We start from the raw sequence: 22,264 nt of genomic DNA, 5'->3' as shown, positions 1-22,264 counted from the left end.
GAAGGTAAGAACTAAAATACTCCTTTCCCAGGGAAAGTTTGATTTTTAAACTTCATGATCTTCAAGCAAAAGATAAATAACAAGCTTCCTGCCACCAGCAGCTCCATGCATGGTGTACTGACACCCAGTGTTACTGCTGAAAACTTACTAAGAGGGACAGTGTGGGGAACAAATCTGACTTAACAGGTGATAGCTAAACATCCTTTATACCTCCATATCGTGCAGTGGGCTTATATATTTCAACACCTGAGTTTATACCTTCTATTTTCATTGTGTGTTTAATATCTTAGATTCACCAGCAAACACTCAAGTTTCTGTAGTAGGGGTTTCTGAGAAATGAAATGAAGACATATACTCTCGGAAGCTCCAGGGAACAGGACAGCAGTGGGTCGCAGCTTACTTAAAGAAGCCCCAAGTGTCACCAGTGCAATCAAGTAGTACCATGACAATAATCACAGCAGGAAAAGAAGAACCCCGTGTTTGGTGGGGAGCAGGGCTGTACCTCTGGCTAAAGCACCAACTGGCAGTGGAGAACAAAAGTTTCAAAAGCTTATTTTCCCAGCACAACAGGCTGGTGCACTAAGAACACAGTATTCCCTCCAAAGCAGAATAATCATCATCTCACAGCAAAAAGGGCTCCCTTTGCCTTCAAGAACAGCATGACTACTAGAAAAAACTTGGCCAAGTAAATGAAGAGAAAGGAAACTTACCTGGGGTCAAAAACCCCTGGAGTGCGACAGGTCGGCCCAGAACAGGACTGTAACATCATTAACCGATAGTTCATCTTTCCTAAAAGCTCTGGGTCTATGCTTTTAGCAATGTTAGTGATTTGGTCTGGGTCTGCAGTCAGATTATAGACTTCTACAAACACCTAGAGGACACGAAAGAATGGAGGAAAGAAAAGAGCAAGGGTTAGCTGTGAAGAAATACTCTTAATGTGATTTATTTCTAAATGGGAAGGGAGGAGGTAGATAAAAAAAATCAAGGCCCTGGAGACTCTCAATCTGGTCTCGAGATCCTCAAAGAGCTCACTGCTTCCTTGAGATGAGGGAGCATCTGTTCTGGGGGTTCAGTTGCTTCAGGTCTCCAGCCACACAGCCTGTGTGCCTTCAGGCAGAGGCAAGAAGGGGTATGGGGAAGAAATGCATTATCTTCTGTAATTAAAACAGAACAGAAGGCAGGAGCTTCCAATGGCAAAGTCTCAGAAACAAGACTTGGCAATAAAGTTACTAAAGCAAGAGCAAACATTTAAAGGTGATTTTTGCCCTAGAATTGTGAAGTTCAAATGAGAACGGATATGAAAGTACTCTTGCCTGTGTTATACAAATTTTAAGTTTTCCTATTTTAAAAAGTAGTTGTGGATATACTGGGGAAGGACACAGTACTAATTATTATTTCTAAAATAAGACAGGTCTAACGCAGTACTTTTCCCTCTATAATCTGTATGCTGTTCTCCAAATTGGAGTCAAATGTTAGGCTAGAAAGACGGTAGGTAATTTTGCCTATAATGGCTTCAGGTAGCTGCCCTCACACTATCACTTATAAAGTAGTTATCGAACTGATAAAAATCATGGGGGAGCAGGGAACAGGAACTAAGTTTGAGGGAAGCTCTCTTGCTTGTCCAAAGTGCTTATCAGCTGCAAATGGAGTGGAGAATGAGTCCATTTCTGAGAAACACAGATGGGCATCTGTTCCAGATGGTCAGATGAGGGTTGCCAGATGGGGCAGGTAAGCATATGCTGATAAACAGTAAGAAACCACAAGGGACCAGAGTCCATGGGATCCTTCAGATAAATCCACACCAAACTGTGTTGGCCAAAAACCACCTTCTTCCATGGATGGACTCCTGGGCCTCTGACCCCTACTCTAATCTACTGGAGCAGCAGTGGATTATGCTGTGGTGGGAACAGGAGTTTCTGAATACACCAGGTGCTGGTAAGCTTTCTAGGAAACGCTCCAACTCAAGTGAAGTTGACTTCACTTAAAAGTGAAAGTTCTTTCACTCCAAACTACCAGGGAAGCTAACAGACAAAGCATTTATCATTCTGAAAACATGAACTGTGCATTTAAAGTATGTATTTGGGTGGTGGTAGGAATGGAGAGAACTCCAGAAAGATTAGAGAAGTGAGACATGGCCTTACAACGGAAGGAAACCTAAAGTGAAGCACAGATAAGAAACACAACCTCTTCCCTAGGGAGCAGCCTTGGAATTGCTATCTTATGCCACCAAGTCCAGCCAACAAAGCACCAGCAAGAAAGCAGTGGGGGAAGTGCAGGCAGAAGTCCCTCTTACCTCCTGGTCATCAAACTCGCAGTACTGCAAATTCCACAACGCTGACATTGTCCTCACACAGGCATAGGTATTGTTATAAGCATCTTCACATACACAGTCTGGGAAACATTGCTGTAGGGATATTTCAAAATTTAAATGAAGACAGTTGTTCCATAGTAACAAATACCTAGTTGCCTAGAAGGGCAATCAGTTTGGCTCGTGCCAGACATGCAATTTGACAGCAATTAGAAAACCTTCCATGGAGAAGCCAGTAACTCAAAAATAGATGTGAGGCTTTGTTCCTTTGGCTAACTTGATCAAGGTATATGGGTTGTTCCATTTGTAGACTGTTGCCATCCTTGTCTGCTAAACTCTTGACAAGAATTACTTATAATGGGCACCTGTAAAATGTATGGGTTGGCAAGGAGAAGAAATCAACTCAAATGACTCTTTTTTTTTCTGAGATAGAGTCTCACTCCCATCATGCAGGCTGAAGTGTAATGGTGCGATCTCGGCTCACTGCAACCTCCACCCCCTGGGTTCAAGCGATTCTCCTGCCTCAGCCTCCTGAGCAGCACAGGCATGCACCACCACACCCGGCTAATTTTTGTATTTGTAGTAGAGATGGGGTTTTGGCATGTTGGCCAGGCTGGTCTCGAACTCCTGACCTCAGGTGATCCACCCGCCTTGGCCTCCCAAAGTGCTAGGATTACCAGGCGTGATCCACAGCACCCGGCCCAAATGACTCATTTCTAAGAGCTACTAGGAACTATCACCCTAAAAAGTTGGAGGAGAAGGCTAAAATGAGTTTTGTGGAGTCATTTGCAGGTTAAGTTATTTATGAGTGTTTTTATCACCAAGTACAACTTAAATCTAACTTCTGTCTACCATATGATCTGTTATTGTACTTTTGGTTGGTTTATTACACTGTAACACTTTGGTGTTAGAAGAATCAATCAACTCCAAATGGAAGCCGATTTTCCCTTCTCCAGAGCGAGGCCAACATGGCTGTTCCCCTCTTTGTGACCTGGCTGGCTGTCGCCAGTGTAGGCACTCGTAATGGCATGGTTACAGGCAGGAACCACATCTGTCTACTTCATGCCTCAGTAACATCCCTAATTAAAAAAACTGGTACTGTTATTGGAAGGGGTAGAAAAACAGGGAAGAGGAATTGATAAGAACATGGGTGGATACATGCACTTGCTACATAAATGGGAAGAATTAACAGTGCACATTCTGATGACAGGTCGGCAGCATCATTTCCAAGATCACTGGATTTACCTTTGTCCATCTACTAACCACTCACAGTCAGTGACAAATGAAGAGGACTCAGATGAAAGATTTCAATACTTGACACATGGAAACCAGCACCTTGCCATGTTGTCAGTGAGAAATCTGTCTAAGTCAATTCAAGCTATTACTCACAGATACGCCAGGACTCAGGGAAGGGCATGTTGGGTCAGTGACGTTACGGCCTTCTCCTTGGTATTCCACCAGGACATCTGATCGCCAGGTCAAGTTACTGGCACCTCTCTAGATAGAAGAGTAAGTGGAGTTTCTGTGAGGCACATAGACTATGATAAAGATCACAAAGTAATTGACTGCTAAAGGGGACTTGGGAGTCAAAAGTAATTGGACTGTTCATTCAGTAACTGAAGGGAATGACTAAAACAGGTGCACATGAAAGCTACTGAGCAGCATGTTTGGTACTTAAGGGCCTTTACAAGTGATGGTCAAATGCTTTGAAAATGTAATAGTTCCTTTCCAAGGCTACTTCCATGAATCAGGTCAGCAATGGAACCTGACAAGGTAGCTAAGCAAGAATCAAAGTTACAGTGCAAGTTGCTGAAAGTCCAGACTAAAATAAATAATACTGTCATATGCTCTATGTAAGAACTGTTTTAAGCTCAGACTAAGGAACTTATAACCTAATAGAAATAAGGACAACAAGGAAATATTCCACAGACTTGTGTGCAAAGGACTGTAACAGGTTCAAAGCACCTCTTATGGTCAGAATGAAGGTATAGTACATTAACTCACTCACTCTTCAATGCACCTTCATGGTGTGGAAGGAAAGAAGTGGCAGCATTTGAAAGGAGCAAGTTTAAGACACAAATGGTGAAAGGAGAAAGAATCTAGGAATAGGAACAAGTTTTAGATTCAAAGAGCATGAATATAGGTTGAACGCAGACCACTTAGATATGTGGCTTCCTGAAACCCAGGTTTCAGACAAGGAAGCAGTGCACAGTGAGGGTGGAGAGGCAGGCTGGTACCAGACAGGATAAGGCCCTGAACATCATGCTGCCCAGGCTTGTCCTAGAAACAATAGGAGGTTTTTGAGCAGGGAGGTAACACAATCAAGGCAGTGATTTAGAAAAGTAAGCTTAGTGGCAGAATCTAGAGACAGAATGGAGATATGCAAAGACAGGAAGACCAGGTTAGAAGCTGCTCTTAAAATGGTCAAAGTCTGGTTGGCAGCTTGGTGAAACGCAGAATCTCGGGTCCTACTCTAGCTCTAACAAGCCAAAGCCTACATTTTAGTAAGACCTCTTGGTGACTTCCATGCATAGTAAAAAACTGAGAAGCACTGCTCTAAAAAAGTGGTCCTTAAAGTGTGGTTCCCAGGACAAGCAGCATCACCTGGAAACTTGTTACAAATGAAAATTCTTAGTTCCTAACATAGGTAGACAGCAACCTGGGTTTCAGCAAGTCCCACCGGCAATTCTAGGGAATGCCTGCTTGAGAATCACTGCTCTAAAGAATGCTAAACATGGGTGAGTACAGTGGGGAATGGGTAACAGCTTGTGCAAGGCCTTGAATGCCGCAGCCACCTGAAAAGGGGGAGTTAGAGATAGCAATTATTTCCTAACTTACTGTTCTACAATGAAACTTGAACAATCCTGTGCGGCTCAGGATCTCAGAAATCATGACTCGCTGGAGACTTAAAAAGCTCACGCTGGCTGGGCGCGGTGGCTCACGCCTGTAATCCCAGCACTTTGTGAGGCCGAGGTGGGCAGATCACCTGAGGTCAGGAGTTCGAGACTAACCTGGCCAACATGGTGAAACACCGTCTCTACTAAAAAATACCAAAAAACTAGCTGGGCATGGTGGCGTACACCTGTGGTCCCAGCTACTTGGGAGGCTGAGGCAGAATAATTGCTTGAACCCAGGCGGCAGAGGTTGTGGTGAGCCGAGATGGCACCACTGCACCCCAGCCTAGGCAACAGAGCGAGACTGTCTTGGAAAACGAGAGGGGAAAAAAAAAAAAAAAAAAGAGCTCATGCTGCCAAACCTGAGCCATGGAAGCTGGAAGGTGGAATTGAGTGAACTGTCAGAATTGAGTGAACTTCAAAATCCCACCCTTGAATGTCAAAGTGTTCAGGGGAGAAAAAAGCATCTGAGAAGCCTAGATCAGTGGTTCCTGAACTTTGCTGCATATTAAAAATCACCAGGGAAACTTGAAAAATCCCAAGGGATTCTATCTCATGCCAATTAAATCAGAATCTCTAAGGGAGAGGCACAGACATTAGTATTTTAGTTTCCGAGTGATTCTGATGTCTGACCAAGTCTGAGACTCACGGTCTGTAGGGGTTGTTAAACTTTTTTTGTAAAAGGCCACAGAGTAAATATTTAGGCTCCTGGCTATACAGTTCCCTGCTACTCAGGTAGCAGGGAAGCAGCCATCAACAATACATAAATGAATGAGCGTGGCTGTGTTCTGATATAACTTTATTTACAGACACCGGAGTGGGCTAGATTTGGCCCACAGGTTGTAGTCTGCCAACTGCTAGTCCAGCAGAACTTGCTGGCTGACACGTTCTCCATCTCTGCTGTTCAATATGATGGCTACTGAGCACATGATGTGCGGCTAGTGCAACCGAAGAACTGAATTTCATTTTTAATTTAAATAAGTAGCCACACATGGCTAATTAACTGTTCTAATACATCAGTATTTCATCGGAATAACCTCCAAAAACAAAACATGAACAAGGAAAAGAACCAAGTCTTAAGTGGCACTTTGAGAACTGTGCAGAGAAATTATACACAGCATAAGGATTTTTACCCCTAGAGTGAATCAGTTTTTTTTTCTAATTAGAAAAAAACTTAATAAGGTACAAAGTATAAGACTTGTATGAAAAGTTAAAAGATGTAAAATTTCCTCTAACTGATCTATAGCTTAAATGCAATTCCAACCAAAAGCCAATGTTTTTCAGGTAATCTGAAAAGCCGATTCTAAAGTTTATGTGGAAGACAGGGGCTAGGATCCCCATGAGAACAATAAGCAGAGAGGTATGCCTATGCAAATCGAGATTTAGTTGCACAGCTTTATAACACAAAATGATATTGGCACAGGGATAGATGGATCCATGGAGCAAAAAAGACAACTAAGTATCTATAGAGCAAAAAAAAAAAAAAAAAAAAAACAAAAAAGAGAGAAACTGAATCCCTGACTCATACCTTACAAGAAAAGAAATTTTAGATACATCAAGGACTTGGATATAAGAGGCAGAGCTACAAAAGTTTCAGAGGAAAATATAGGAGAATAGCTTTCTGGCTTCAAAGTTTAGAAGCATCTTTATAAATATACAAAGGACACTAAACATTAAAAGAAACAATATATACATTCAATTCCTGGAGTGCAGTGGTTCGATCTCTGCTCACTACAACCTCCACCTCCTTGGCTCAAACAATCCTGCTACCTCAGCCTTCTGAGTAGTTGGGACTACCGATGCACACCATCATGCCTGGCTAATTTTCTGCATTTTTTGTAGAGACTGGGTCTTGCCATGTTGCCCAGGCTGGTCTTGAACTCCTGGACTCAAGAGATCAGCCTGCCTTGGCCTCCCAAATTGTTGGGATTACAGGTGTGAGCCATTGCACCTGGCTCCCATATCTTAATATATGGAAAAGACAAGTCATAAAAGGAGACTATGATACACAAAAATGCAGAGGCATTTCTCAAGGGAAGAAACACAAAAAGGCACAAATGAAAAGTGATTCCCTGATCAGTAACACAATTAAAAAACAAAAAAAACAAAAAACGGACAAAGGATCCAAATATGAACACATCTCCAAAGAAGATATACAAATGGCTGACAAACACATGATGAAATGCTAACCATCAATAGTCAGCAGGGAAACACAAATCAAAACCACAATGAGATACCACTTCACACCTACTACAATAATCACAAAGACAGATAATAGCAAGTGTTGGCTCACACCCATAATCCCAGCACTTTTGGAGGCTGAGGGGGGAGGATTTTTTTTTTTCCCCTTAAAATCTTCTTGGAAAATATGTGAGAATCTCTTGAGCCCAGGAGTTCGAGACCAGCCTGAGCAATGTAGGAAGACCTCATTTCTGCTAAAAATTAAAAAAAAAAAAAAAATTAGCCAGATGTGGTAGCCAGCCACTGTAGTCCCAGCTACTTGCGGGGGCTGTGGTGGGAGGATCCTCTGAGCCTGGGAGACTGAGGCTGCAGTGAGCTGTGATCAGCAACACTTCGCTCCAGCCTCGGTGATAGCGCAAGACTATCTCAAAAACAAACAAAAACATCACAACTGCATTGTTCATAATAGCCAAAGAGTGGAAACAGCCCAAATTATCTGATGAATGGATAAGCAAAATGTGATACATTCACACACAGAAGGTTAGTTGGTACTAAAACAGAACAAGGTACTGACACACGTTACAATGATATGATCCTTGAAAACACTATGCTCGGTGAAAAAAGCAGTTACAAGAGGCCACATGTTATGTAATTTCATTTATATGAAAAGTTCAGAACAGACAATTCTATACAGACATAAAGTAGATTCGTGGTGGGAATGGAAGCAACAGATCTAATCAATTCCCTGCACCACAGTTTAATCAATTCTCTACTAGATATGTGGATTTCCAGTTTTCTCCTATTAGAGTGACTACTGTGTCTGGGGGTTTAGGGTGATGAAAATGCTCTTAGATGATGATGATGGTTGTGACTATACCAACAACTATTGAATTGGACACCTAAAAAATGATTTTAATTTTGAAATGGAGTTTCATTCTTGTTGCCCAGGCTGGAGCGCAATGGCGCGATTTCCGCTCACTGCAACCTCCACCTCCTGGATTCAAGTGATTCTCCTGCCTTGGCCTCCCGAGTAGCTGGGATTACAGGTGCCTGCAAACATGCCCAGCTTTTTTGTATTTTTAGTAGAGACAGGGGTTCACCATTTTGGCCAGGATGGTCTTGAACTCCTGACCCCAGGTGATCCACGCACCTTTGGCCTCCCAAAGTGTTGGGATTACAGGCGTGAGCCACCGCGCCCAGCCAACACTTTAAATGAGTGAATTGTATGGTATGGGAATTAAGCTGTTAAAAAATAATTCACCTCATTATTAAACAAACAGATGCACAGTAAGATCAAATGCCACATTTCACTCACCAGACAGGCAGAAGTTAACTTGTCTGTTTTTGACGTGTATACTCTGAAGTGGTATGTCTTATTAAACTAACCTTCTGACAGGTTATACTGATTACACTTGTATGAAAAGTATATAAAGTACTTTCCAAATTCTCAGACTTCTAAAATCTTGGGTGTTTTAAAAATCTTTGCCAGTTCATAGATAGAGGTCTCCTTCAGTTAAGCATTTCTGTGATTAGTACTGAAGTAATCTTTTTGCATTTGTTTTGCCATTTTTAATTCTTCTACAAGTTGATTAGCCACTTTTTTTGCCCATTTTCCCACTGGGATATTAATCTTTGTTAAGAACTCATGTATTTGGACTAATGACTCTTTTTACATATGCTGCCAATGTGATCCCAACCTGTCACCTCTCTTTATTTATGGTGGGTATTCTTGGAGGAGAGCAAAAGAGGGGAGGAAACAGAACTCTAAATTTCACATGTGGTCTAATTTTTTATTTTAGAAAACTCCTTCCCGCCACAAGATTTTTCTGCCCCGCAAATTTATTATTTAATGTTTAAATTTTTAAGTCTTTACATAACCCAGAATTTATTGTGGTCTTGGCTCAGGCCTGATTGAGGGCTCTATACTTACCAAAATGGGCAAAAAGGACATCCCATCCATCTGTGTCTTATTTAGGTCATAGCCAGCAATGTCCAAAATAGTAGGACCCAAGTCAATGTTGGCAACCAGCATCTATGCGAAAGAGGGAAAAACAATCTAAAACACAGCTGGTCTCATTTTCCTTTTCTATCTATACTAAAGTTCTCTTCCCCCCACCCCACCCATGAGACAACAACACTTACTATTACCTTTTATACAGCCATGCTTTGGTCTGTTTTATGGATTCAAATATAACTATAATAACTTACAACAAAATATAAAGTCTTACAAGGCTTGTATAACAGTATATCCCCTGGGGAAGTGACATATTTATTCTACCCATTCTGTTATTGATCAAAATGTTTTTCTGAAAACTCCTTTGGAACTGCTTTGAGTTTGCTGTGAATCATAAGAAAAATGTTGGTCTACTTATTTTATACGAAGTGTCTTACAACTTGATTATTCAGATTAACTAAATTTGACTTCAAATGAACTCCAGACATTTTGGAAGACCTCAAAAATGGAATGTTTGCCACCAATGAGAATTATTAGCTCTTTTTATAGCTTCTCAAAGGGACAACACTGCCAAAATATGTTTGCAACAGGCTGTGAAGGCTGCAGAAAATTTATTCCAAAAATATAGCAATACAAGATTTTTTAAGAGCAAAAAACTTAGATGTTTTTAAACATTCTAGAAACTAAAGGCATTGTCCTGTATTTATGCTTTGACTTATTTCCTTGGTTATCAGACTATTTTCCTTCTGCAGACAACACCTCTACAGGGCCTAATCCAGAGTAGCCTAATAGAAATATAAAAGGGACCCCACATGCAATTAAAAATTGTCCAATAACCACATTAAAATAAAAACAGGTAAAACTGTATACATTTCATTTAACCTCCTATAAAAATATCTGAATATTAATATTTCAACATGTAAACAACATTTTTTTAAAAGTCGATGAGATTTAACTTTTTGTGAACCAAGTCTTTGAAATCTGGTATTTCACAATAATAACGCATCTCCATTTGGACTATCCACATTTCAAGTGCTCAACAGCCACAAGTGGACAGTGCAGGCCTAGACAGAACGTAAGCATAGAAGTCACTTGGTCACAGGCTAGAAAAATCTTCAAGCGCTGAAACACTCCATCAGGGGAAACAAAGAGGAAATGAGAAAAACTGGGAACTACAGTTTACTGTGCCAGGTATTTGACGTTTATTCTCATTTATTCCTCATCGCAGTCCGTGGACACAGTGTTTATAGGTGAAGAAATGAAACACAAGAGTGGCTGGAGCAAAGTTACCAGCTTATAACTGGAAAAGCCATCACTTACTGACAGGAAATAACAGTCTTCAAAACTGTTGAGAACACTTAGATCATCTTAGGAGAGGCCAAACAGGGAAATAAAACAAAACAAAAACACCCCAGCCCTGCAACTATTAATTTGAAAACAAAACCGGCCGGGCGCGGTGGCTCAAGCCTGTAATCCCAGCACTTTGGGAGGCCGAGACGGGCGGATCACGAGGTCAGGAGATTGAGACCATCCTGGCTAACACAGTGAAACCCCGTCTCTACTAAAAAATACAAAAACTAGCCGGGCGAGGTGGCGGGCGCCTGTAGTCCCAGCTACTCGGGAAGCTGAGGCAGGAGAATGGCGTAGACCCGGGAGGCGGAGCTTGCAGTGAGCTGAGATCCGGCCACTGCACTCCAGCCTGGGCGACAGAGCGAGACTTCGTCTCCAAAAAAAAAAAAAAAAAAAAGTTCAGAATATTATCAGGGGCCAGGTTTCCTGATGGCTAGGACAGCTCTTAGAGGGCAGAGTGATAAATATCCTGGCTCTGAATCAATTAGTCTAACTCTGCAGCTGTTAGGAATTACCGCCCAGAGGCAGACACTTTAGGAGAAAGGCAGTCCATGTGTTACTCAGTGAGGGAAAAACCTCACACACAAAAAACGATGTCTCTAGGGATGATACAAGACCCACTGCTACAGATAACTTTCCTGGTTCCAAATCCCCCAGGCAAACTGAGCAGCTTGGAAAACAGTCATCAAGTGTGAGTGTCAATATGGAAGAGGTCACAGGAGGAAAGGAGGGTCAAAGAGAGACACCATCTCCAGAATGAGATCAAGACAACAAGCCATCTACAGACCCTGAAGTGTGACTAGCAGATCTTCAGTGACACCTGTAACATGAATGAGGTGAAGCCAATTCCTCAGATACTATGATGTTCAAGGCAGTTTTAAAAGAAAAGAGGAAACATCAAAAAACCCACAGAGATATAAAATGGTGACTGTCATCTCACCAAAAATTGCAAGAGCCAACACTTGTATAATGGGAGGCTTGCTCCTTTTTTGGTGAGGTGGGGGGAAGCTCTTTCTTTTTGTTTTGTTGTTTGAGACAGGGTCTCATTCTGTCACCCAAGTTGGAGTGCAGTGGCACAATCACAGCTCACTGTGTCCCTGACCTCCCAGATTCAACTGATCCTCCTGCCTCAGCATCCAGAGCAACTGGGACTACAGGTGCACACCATGATGCCCAGCTAATTTTTGTATTATTAATTTTTAGTAGAGATGGGGTTTCTGCCACGCTGCCCGGGCTGGTCTCAAATTTCTGAATTCAAGTGATCCGCCTGCCTTGGCCTCCCCAAGTGCTGGGATTACAGGTGTGAGCCACTGCACCCAGCCGAGGCTCTTTCTAATGGCATTTTGCTCTCTGGAGAGAAAGGGGTAAGATCCAGTATAAATCCAAAGTCACTAAGATTCAGCACAAGTACCGTAAGCACAAGTCATTCCAGGACTCTTTCTCCCTAGAAATCTATAATTATCACACTCCCCTACATACAATGGATAAACTGCCTCCTCTTCTAAAATGTTATCTGAATAAGCAGACAGTCTCAAAATTAGCATACTATATCAGGAGATGGGAGACTTCTAGCGAACAGCAAGTATGAATGAAGAGTTAAAAAGAATTACACCTACCTCTGGTTTTTATATAACCAAGAATTTGGATGGACTCACCCATCAATGTGATGACTTTGATAAACATTAGTTTCAGGGTATTGCTTTTGTCTAGTAAAAATTTAAAAATTCATTTATGGGCTGAGCACAGTGGCTCTCGCTGGTAATCCCAGCACTTTGGGAGGCCAAGACAGGGGGATCACTTGAGCTCAGGAGGCCAAGGCTGCAGTGAGCCATGTTTGAGCCACCACATTCCAACCTGGGTGAGAGAGTGCCTATCTCAAATAAACAAAAAATTCATTTACGGATTGGAACAGAAAAAGCTTTGACAAGACCAAAAATATATTTTTTGAGACAGATTTTTTGCTCTGTTGCCCAGGATGGAGTGCAATGGTGAGATCTCGGCTCACTGCAACCTCCGCCTCCTGGGTTCAAGCGATACTCTTGCTTCAACCTCCCAAGTAGTTGGGATTACAGGCACCCGCCACCGCACCTGGCTTATGTTTTTGTTTTTTGTTTTGTTGGTTTTTTTTTTGAGACAGAGTCTCGCTCTGTCGCCCAGGCTGGAGTGCAGTGGCACGATCTCAGCTCACCACAAACTCCACATCCCGGGTTCATGCCGTTCTCCTGCCTCAGCCTCCCGAGTAGCTGAGACTACAGGCGCCCGTCACCAAGCCTGGCTAAATTCGTTGTATTTTTAGTGGAGATGAGGTTTCACCATGTTAGTCAGGATGGTCTCGATCTCCTGACCTCATGATCCACCCGCCTTGGCCTCCCAAAGTGCTGGGATTACAGGCATGAGCCATCGTGTCCAGCCTAATTTTTGTATTTTTAGTCGAGACGAGGTTTCACCGTGTTGGCCAGACTGGTCTCGAATTCTTGACCTCAGGTGATCTACCTGTCTTGTCCTCCCAAAGTGCTAGGATTACAGGCATGAGCCACTGTGCCCAGCCAAAAAAATAAATTATTTGATAAATCACACTCTCTCAGGTTGAGAATGTTCTTAGCAATCAAGTATATAAATATCCTAATCCAATGAAAGTCCCTAGAAAACCCTGGGGTAGACTGGCTCTGGCGACTCATGCCTGTAATGAGGGGAGGAGGGCTGATTGCTTGAGCCCAGTGTTCCAGAACAGCCTGGGCAACGTAATGAAACTCCATCTCTACAAAAACACACACATACACACACACACACACACACACACAAAAAAAAAAAAAAACAAAAATTAGCTGGGCATAGTGGTGTGTGCCTATAGTCCCAGCTACTCAGAAGGCTGAGATAGGATGATCACCTGAGCCTGGGAGGCAGAGGATGCAGTGAGCCAAGATTATGCCACCGTGCTTCAGCCTAAGTTACAGAGCAAGACTCTGTCTCAAAACAAACAAACAAACAAATAAACAAACACTCCTGGGGCTTAAATCAAGGGGTATCACGCATAGAACCTGCTTATTCTTGCTCTGAAAGAATGACACTGTTGCATAATTACTGAAAAGAACAAGATGGCAATGGGCTGTCAGAACACATCAGGTTTCCAAACAGACACCCAAACCCTGATGTTGAATTTCTGTAGTTATCAAAGAAAAGGCTCCAAGCACACCAGGAAGCACCCCAAATTCACTTAGTGAAAAGCACTGTAACTGCATGAGAAAGTGCAGAATCCCATTATCTTGGTTGCTTCAGCTGGACTTGCCCCTCAGTTCCAGTTTTCCTGACAAGGAAGAAGGTGGGTTCCACTTGATAATGGAGGCTTAACATCCTCTTACTTTCACAAAACTAGGGGAACCAAGGCTGATTTTGTCCAAAGCCAATAGGTGGTCTTCCTGACTCCCAGTTCACTTCTATTTCCCTGGGACCATGCTGTATCATTCTAGTTTTCCTACTAACCTTTTCCTTTCTAGAATTCCTTTTGCAGAACTTCTACCACCAAAGCTAAACCAGTCAGAGGAGAAAACGTCAATAGCCAATCTTTGACATCTATACATACGACCTTGTCCCAGTTCTCCGCATAGCCAACACGCAGCTAAGTCCACCAGTCAGTTAAATGTGCACTGATCTGGCTGTCGAGGCTGCTGACAGCTCAGCTCATTATGCCCAACTCACAAGCCGGTGCCACTCACACAGAACGGCTGGTACTGAGTCAACTGTGCTGCCAACACATGATACATTACCCATCATCTCTGACATTCCCTGTGCCAGGGGAAAGCTGGGGCATTTCATGCTTCTCAAATTACACCTGTCAATGCAGCAATGTACAAACACATGGGTTCTGAGAATGCACAGACTTAACTTTCAGTCCCTGATCTGCCACTTACTTTGCAACCTTGGCAAAAATCCATTCAACTAATGTGGATGTTCCCCAGTATATGTTAGGGGATGGATATTTTAAGTTTAGATAGTTCCTCTTTTCTAGGACATCCTAGACTAAAAAAGACAAACTCAATAGGGTGTGACAAGTGTGAGGCCAGCTGGGAACATATAGGAAGGGCATCTACCCCATGTGGGAGCAGAAGTATGAAGCGACTTCCCAGAGGGAGCCCTAAACCAAAGCCCTAAAGGACAATTAACTTGGCCAGCTGAAGGGGGTGCGAGATGGGCATTGCAGAAAGAAGGAGCAGTCACTTGTACAAAGGCCAGGAGGTGAGAGAGAAGGTCCACTTAGGAAGTACAAGGAGTTCAGTACAACTGCTACCTTCTGTCTCTTGAACAAGCCTAGCTTATCCTTACATCTGAGCCTTTGCATTTACCGTACTGCTCAGGACACTATTCCCACAGATCTCTGCATGGCTAAATCCTTCTCAACATCCACGTCTGCTCAAATGCCTCAGAGGCTTTCACTGACCACTGTAGCTTAAATATCTTGTGCTCCCTGACACAGGGATTTAAGAACTGATCTTGTGGCCAGGCGCGGTGGCTCATGTCTGCAATCCCAGCACTTTGGGAGGAGAAGGTGGGCAGATCACAAGGTCAAGAGATTGAGACCCCATCTCTACTTAAAAAAAAAAAAAATTAGCCAGGCATGGTGGTGGGCACCTATAGTCCCAGCTAGTAGGGAGGCTGAGGCAGGAGAATGTCGTGAACCCAGGAGGTGGAGCTTGCAGTGAGCAGAAATCGCGCCACTGTACTCCAGCCTGGGCAACAGAGCGAGACTCCATCTCAAAAAAAAAAACAAAAACAAAAAACCAACAACAACAAAACTGATTTTGTTTGATTGCTCCTTGCTATGTGCAAGGCTCCTTGGTGTACTGTACTGGCAAAGAAGATAATAAATACTTGTTGACTGAGCTATAACGTAATGGTTAAGTATACAGACTTTGGAGCCAGACTGCCCCAGTTCAAATGCAGGGCTCTGCTGCTTTTTAGCTATGTGATTTTCAGCAAACAACTTCTCTGCTTCCGTTTTCCTCATCTGCAAAATAGGGATAACAGCACCTCTATCTCATCAACTGTAAGGATTGAGTGAGTTGAATCAGGCAATACACTTAGAATAGCACCTGTCCCATACTAAACAATACATGTTAGCTACATTGTTGAAATGGCTTCTCAGGAACCAGACTTCATTTAGATTGCTTAGAGAAGGTGAAGTTTCTGATTTTTAACATTTAGATGGCAATGTTAACTTAAAGAAAAAAAGGAACAATTTTTTCCACAGGCAGCTGGCCGACACATTTCACTATGATCTCATTCAGCCTCCTTCCCACGTGGGCTGAGGTAGCCCTGCTCCTAAAAACAGAACATGGCTGCTGACATGGTCTCCTCAATCAGTTCCAAACAACAACCTCGAGAAAACACTTGTAAGATTTAATGGTCTTCCAAACTTGCTTATCTCCTTTGAAAGAGGGAGCCTGTTTAGAAGGCACTGAAATTTGTAGGGAAAAGTGACTAGCTTTAGGAACGTGGGTCTTAAAGGAAAAACACAAAAGGTAATTATGAAGGCCATTTTACCCTTCCAAAAGAATTTTAACAGAACTCCATCAAGAGTGTTGTAAAAGGAAATAAGTGAAAAATAGACATTTTAAACAAGTAAATATCAAGCTCCAAAATTAAAGTACCCAATATACCCAGAAAGTCTGGCCCATTTAAAAACCCACTTAGCAATTTCAGCTTAAAGTGTGTATTTGTTCATCTTCTTTGGTCTCTCAGAACTGGGACTGACATTGAAATTGGGATATCAGAAAGGAGAGAAGACATAGCTGGCGGAGCCTGTCAATTGTTTTCTCCTGAGTGTTGGAGGACAGTATTTTGGATGAGGATGAAGGTCCTCATGACTGCTAGGAACAAAGTGCCTCAGCATTAGGTACCATGTTTGGAAAAAGACACTGAAACCGAATGGGAATGACAACAGAACAATGTGGCGTATTATGGCAGTTCTAGGGAGAGAACCAAGAAAGCAACAAAGCATTCATAAGGAAGAGCCCGGCACAGGGAAAGACTAATTCCTAGAAGACATGTTTTCGATAGCCTTATACTCAAAGCGAGGTCAGGCCAGCAGCAGACATCACTCAGGAGCTGGTCAGAAATGGAGAAGCAGAATCTGCATTTTAACCAGATCCCCAGGGGATTCACAGAAAAGCCAGAGGAGCTCTGCTCTACAAGGCAGTGGGCCCCAAACCAGGCTGCCTCTCAGAATCACCTGTAAACTTCGAAAAGGAAAAAGGCAGATGCTGGGTCCCTATTCCAGACCAAGTGAGTCAATTACACTCTTTCTGGATATTGCCCAAGCACGCAGCATTTTTCTTCTTCAGTTCTGGAGGGCAATCTTGATGCACACCCTCTTTTGAGAGTCACTGCTCCAGAACAAAGATCCGGTCTCAAAAGACAAAGGAAAGCTACGCATCCTAATGGGACATGTACATGTGGGGTGAAAATACAGATATAGAGAGCAGTGGGAAGTTAAGGGGAAAAAAAAAAGGAATCACTATCTCCATTTAAAAGCTCTTCTGCCGCTCAGCCCTAGTGGGAAGAGGAACCGAACCCAATCTTCTCTCAGGAGGAAACACCTTATTTTCTCAGGCCAAATGCCTACCTGTCCACAGCACCAGCTTGCCAGGCACCTACCTTGCTTGTCTGATTTGGTTTGATCCCAGGCCCTCGAACCAACAGTGGAACTTTGATATCAAACTCATACAGCTGTCTCTTGTCTATTGGCAAGGAAAACTGTCCTAAAAACAAAACACACAAGGTAAAGATGGAGCCAAGACAGGGGCCTTGCTCATGTTATGTTTCACTCATTTAATCCACAGTCAAAACTAAAACAACTTTGTTCTACTGATTCTGGTGTTTTAATAGAAAGCTGAAATTTGCCTGGACATCTCTTGTTACTATAAGGCAGAAAAACAACGAATTTATCTTCTCTAAATAAATGACTAGAAGGGACTCCCTGGCTTATGATAGGACAAAATGAGCAAAAATAATGACAGGAAAGTATTGAAACACAAATACATAAAAAATTATGCATGCTACTCAGCCTCATCACAACTGAATGAAGTTTACTCCAAAAACTGTCAAATAAACAAACAAAAACACCTATCCTGTGTTTCCTGAATAAACTGCATCTCAAAATAACCAAATAATTGATAAGGGGAAGTAGTTCTCTGAGGAATTCCAGCTAATAAATACAAAAGAAAGGACAAGATTACAAAATCAACATTTTGCAGTTTCTGAGGGAATAATGAATTTAGGCAACAATCATCAATGGAATAAAAGAAAAGCTCAAAGGAAGAGCTCAGGCTGAAACCACCTGACCCATCAATCACCAGCACCCCAAAAACAGTACAGCCAGATGCCTCGGGTCTCATGACATGATGCAATAGGAAGAACACACCTGCAGGCGAGGATGCACCATCACCTGAAAATGCAAATTTCTATCAAGTTCCGAATCTACCAGTCTATAGGAAATGCTGACTAGAGATGAACAAGTTAAGGCACTATAAGACAGCAGTTAGCCAAATTCAGAATGTGAGACATTCTGATGGACACAAGACCCACTTCTCCCTGCAAATTCATGGCAAATGACAAGAGTTAGGAGACACAATAACTATAGGTAGTATGTGGACTCTGTCTGCATCTTTTTTTTTTTTTGAGATGGAATCTCGCTCTGTTACCCACGCTGGAGTGCAGTGGCACAATCTCAGCTCACTGCAACCTCAACCTCCTGGATTCAAGCGATTCTCCTGCCTCAGCCTCCTGAGTAGCTGGGACTACAGGCATGTGCCATCATGCCTGACTAATTTTTGTATTTTTAGTAGAGGAGTTTTGGCATGTTGGCCAGGCTGATCTAGAACTCCTGGCCTCAGGTGATCCACCTGCCTTGGCCTACCAAAGTGCTGGGATTACAGGCGTGAGCCACTGTGGCTGGCGGTCTGCATCTTGATACATAATAACCAGAGTCAGATGCATAATCTGGTGTTGAATCCTGGAGTCATGTGTATGGGAGTTGCTTCAAAACCTTCTAGCAACAAAAGAAAAACACACGGAGAGTAGGAAGAATTCAAAAGAGTGGCCTCATGTAGCTGAAAATCTAAGCCGGATAATGGGGGCTATTTTACTATTCTCTACTTTGTGTTTAAAAATATTCACAGGCCGGGCATGTGGCTCACGTCTGTACTCCTAGCACTTAGGGAGGCGGAGGTAGGCAGATTACCTGAGGTCAGGAGTTGAAGATCAGTCTGGCCAACATGATAAAAACCCATCTCTATTATAACACAAAAATTGGTCAGGCGTGGTGGCATGTGCCTGTAGTCTCCGGTACTCGAGAGGTTGAGGCAGGAGAATCGCTTGAATCTAGGAGACGGAGGTTGCTGTGAGCTGAAATCACGGCGCTACTACACCCCAGCCTGGGTGAGAGAGTGAGATTCTGTCCCCCCACACTCCCTCATCAAAAAAATAATCACAATAATGCATTAATGCCTAAGCGATCTCCTCCTATGCAAGCAAGTCTCAAGTGAATTCCATTCAAGTGGACATTTATATATGTGGAAAAGAAGAAAATGTTTGCTTTTAACAACAGAAGGTCCAAGTAGAAAGCATGAAAGTCAAGGACACAGAGCTGACTCATCCTGCAGCTTTTGAAAAAAACCAAAAACACTCAAAAAACAAATTCCATGAATGGCAAGAAAGTTTTCCCCACAAGACAACCTTCTTTTGGCCTTCCTGTCTCAAATGCCTTCCATACGGTCTGCCTCCAACCCATCAAGCTCATGCTCTGCCCCCACTCTAGAACACCATGTCATCTTGCGTGTGAAACAGCAAATAATAAAACCTGGTTTCTCCATGTGTGAATGATGTGGTGCTCCAACTGGAGGGGTCCTGAGGGCAAGATACTCCCTCTGGCATGTCCAGTTATAACAAGACTAGAACTCTCTGCCAGGGCTCACTGGGTGAAAAAGGAAAGACATATTCTCAAAGATCACAGCAGTACCTAACCCTGCCTCTGACCTGTGTGATAGCCATTGTCTGAGGTATAGAAGATGTAAGTGTTGTTGAGCTCCCCGGTGAACTCCAATCTCTTGACCAGTTTCTCCACAAGGTCATCAACTGAGAGGAGAGTTTGCCACCTGGATGTGAACAGGAGGTAGAAAGGGGCAATGGCTGAGGTATCACTATCTTGCCAAAACAAACAAACAAACAAACAAAAACAACCAAAAACAAAGACACCCCTGTTTAAAAAAAGAAAAAACCCAAAACACTCTTCCCCAAAACTCAAATCCCCAATCTCCATTCCCCAGACCTTCCCATTGTAAAAAATAGATTAGAAAATTCCAGAACATAATTCATTCCAAAGTTAATTGTTTCCAAAGAAATAAACTCGTTTTTAAATAACCCGTTAGCTTTACTTTTTATTGGCAATAGTGATGAGAGTAGAGACAAACAGAAGAAAGAGTTGTCCATTCTCAGTACTGTGTACTACAGATTAATTCAGATAGGACTGTGCTACAAAAAAGCTTAAGATGTTTGAACTAGGAGCTGGCAAACTATGACTCATGGGCCAAAGCTTGCCCACTGTCTGTTTTTATAAAGTTTTATTGGACTACAACCATGCTCATTCATTTACATATTACCCAGGGCTGCTTTTGTGCTACAATAGCAGAGCTGAGTAGTTGTGACAGAATGTATGACCTGCAAGCCTATTAATATTTACTATCTGCCCCTTTACAGAAAAAGTTTGCTTATCCCTGGGGTCTACACTAAACACTTCCTAAGAGAAAGTAATGGATTTTTAAAAATTGAATTAAGATAATTTCTTGAAAATTCCAAACAGCAAGGGCAAATATTTTGATCTTGTCTAAGCTGTTGGGTCATTTGTCACAGATGACAATGGGCTCTCTTAACCAAGTAACCTTTTCTTTAAAGCAGGAGAAAAAAATTCTACCACATGGTTCAAGTTTGCAATACTTTTGCCAAGTCCTAAAAATGGGCAGTCTAATTAGTACTAGGGTCCAAAGGCCACCTCATTGAGTGTAAAGGAATGTCTCTGCTTCTGGTGCCCCATCGAAGCCTCTCTCCCACTGACCTGCTTCCCTCTATTTTTGTTTCAGAGACAACAATGTGGTGGTCCCCTCTTCATGAGCTGATTTGTAGAGTCCTTAAAACAACTCAGATTGTTATGTAGCAGCAGCTCTTACCTTTTCCTAAATGCATTATCTAAAAACTGTATTGAAGAATTAGTCATTGGAGTCTTGGCTTGCCTAATTAACCAGTGCTTGTTCTAAAATTTAGAAGGAAAAAAATGTTAACACCAAGTCACCACAGTCAAACAAAATACTGGATTACTAGAGTAGATAAATAGAATCATTTCACTCATAATTCAGTAAGAAGGAACTAATTGGAACCTGTTTAAGCAACTTCAGACCTTCTCTCCCTTCCTGCATTCCTAAAATAGAAATTTCTGCAGATTAACTCAATCTCTCATTTTTCAGCTTCCCAGCACCTCCCAAACCATAAAAGGTCTTGGCTCCTCTGTTAGCAGCATTAAGAAATTTTAGAGGATGTCACTGGGAAACTACTGGCTAAAACGAGATTACATTTACAACTCTGATTTTATGTCTTTGGTCTACTACAATTACAAAATGGGCAAGTAACTTTACCTTTCTCTAAGTTGCTTTTTTTGAGACAGAGGTGGAGGTTGCATTGAGCCAAGATCACACCACTGCACTCCAGCCCAAGGCCAAGCTAGAGTGCAGTGGCGCCCATCTCGGCTCACTGCAACCTGTGCCTCCCGGATTCATGTGATTTTCACGCCTCAGCCACTCGAGTAGCTGGGATTACAGGCGTGCACTACATCTGTCTAATTTTTGTATTTTCAGTACAGATGGGGTTTCGTCATGTTCGCCAGGCTGGTCTTGAACTCCTGGCCTCAAGTGATCCTCTTGCCTTGGCCTCCCAAAGTGCTGGGATTACAAGCATAAGCCACCGCACCTGGTCTGCCTTCCTCTAAGTTTTGCCTAGCCAAGACATCGGTCACCCTAGATCCTAAGGAAAAATCTTATTACAGCAATTTCCTAAAACTACAAGTCTAAATCTGGAGGGCCCTCCCATTTAAACAAAAACATCCCCATATACTATTCTCTCTTCTCTATTCGTAAAACCCTAAGCCACCATATCTCAAACTATGATCCTCAAAGTGTTACTAAGTTTGGGAAATGCTATATAGCATATCCTCCTGCTAGACATTCACATTCGATCATGAATAACTCTGAGAAGTCCTGCAGCAGAGTGACTTATTTAACTCAAACTTTCCAAACTTACTTGACCATGGGAACTTTTTATTAACTTCTTTTGGAACACAGATTGCGAATGGTCCTCTAATTTAAAACCCAGTTCACTCAGCTTTGAAATTGTATTTAACAAGCACTTGCCCATAATGTGCCAGGCAATATGCTAATTGTTTCTATGTACTTGAATTCATACAGTAGTTCATAAGGGATCAAGACCTCCCACTTCACAGGCCGGGCGCGGTGGCTCAAGCCTGTAATCCCAGCACTT

The 22,264-nt window shown here is 42.5% G+C and overlaps 1 protein-coding gene across 1 annotated transcript in view; it reads right to left on the bottom strand.

Annotated features, from left to right (window-relative positions):
• The window catches only part of GNS (glucosamine (N-acetyl)-6-sulfatase), a 50,472-nt gene that overhangs the window by 5,778 nt on the left and 22,430 nt on the right, over positions 1-22,264 (bottom strand). Inside the window, exons 6-12 of the mRNA XM_011972931.1 lie at positions 20,905-20,987; positions 19,718-19,836; positions 17,339-17,442; positions 9,314-9,415; positions 3,698-3,805; positions 2,294-2,404; positions 711-871 (exon numbers count right to left, since the gene is read on the bottom strand). Of these exons, the coding sequence (XP_011828321.1) occupies positions 711-871; positions 2,294-2,404; positions 3,698-3,805; positions 9,314-9,415; positions 17,339-17,442; positions 19,718-19,836; positions 20,905-20,987 (788 nt within the window). The remainder of the gene's footprint in view (positions 1-710; positions 872-2,293; positions 2,405-3,697; positions 3,806-9,313; positions 9,416-17,338; positions 17,443-19,717; positions 19,837-20,904; positions 20,988-22,264) is intronic.

The sequence above is a fragment of the Mandrillus leucophaeus genome, unplaced genomic scaffold, assembly GCF_000951045.1.
Source record: "Mandrillus leucophaeus isolate KB7577 unplaced genomic scaffold, Mleu.le_1.0 Scaffold132, whole genome shotgun sequence".
Lineage (NCBI taxonomy): Eukaryota > Metazoa > Chordata > Mammalia > Primates > Cercopithecidae > Mandrillus > Mandrillus leucophaeus.
The sequence above is the reverse complement of the archived record's forward strand: the minus strand, read 5'-3'. Positions and strand labels throughout refer to the sequence as shown.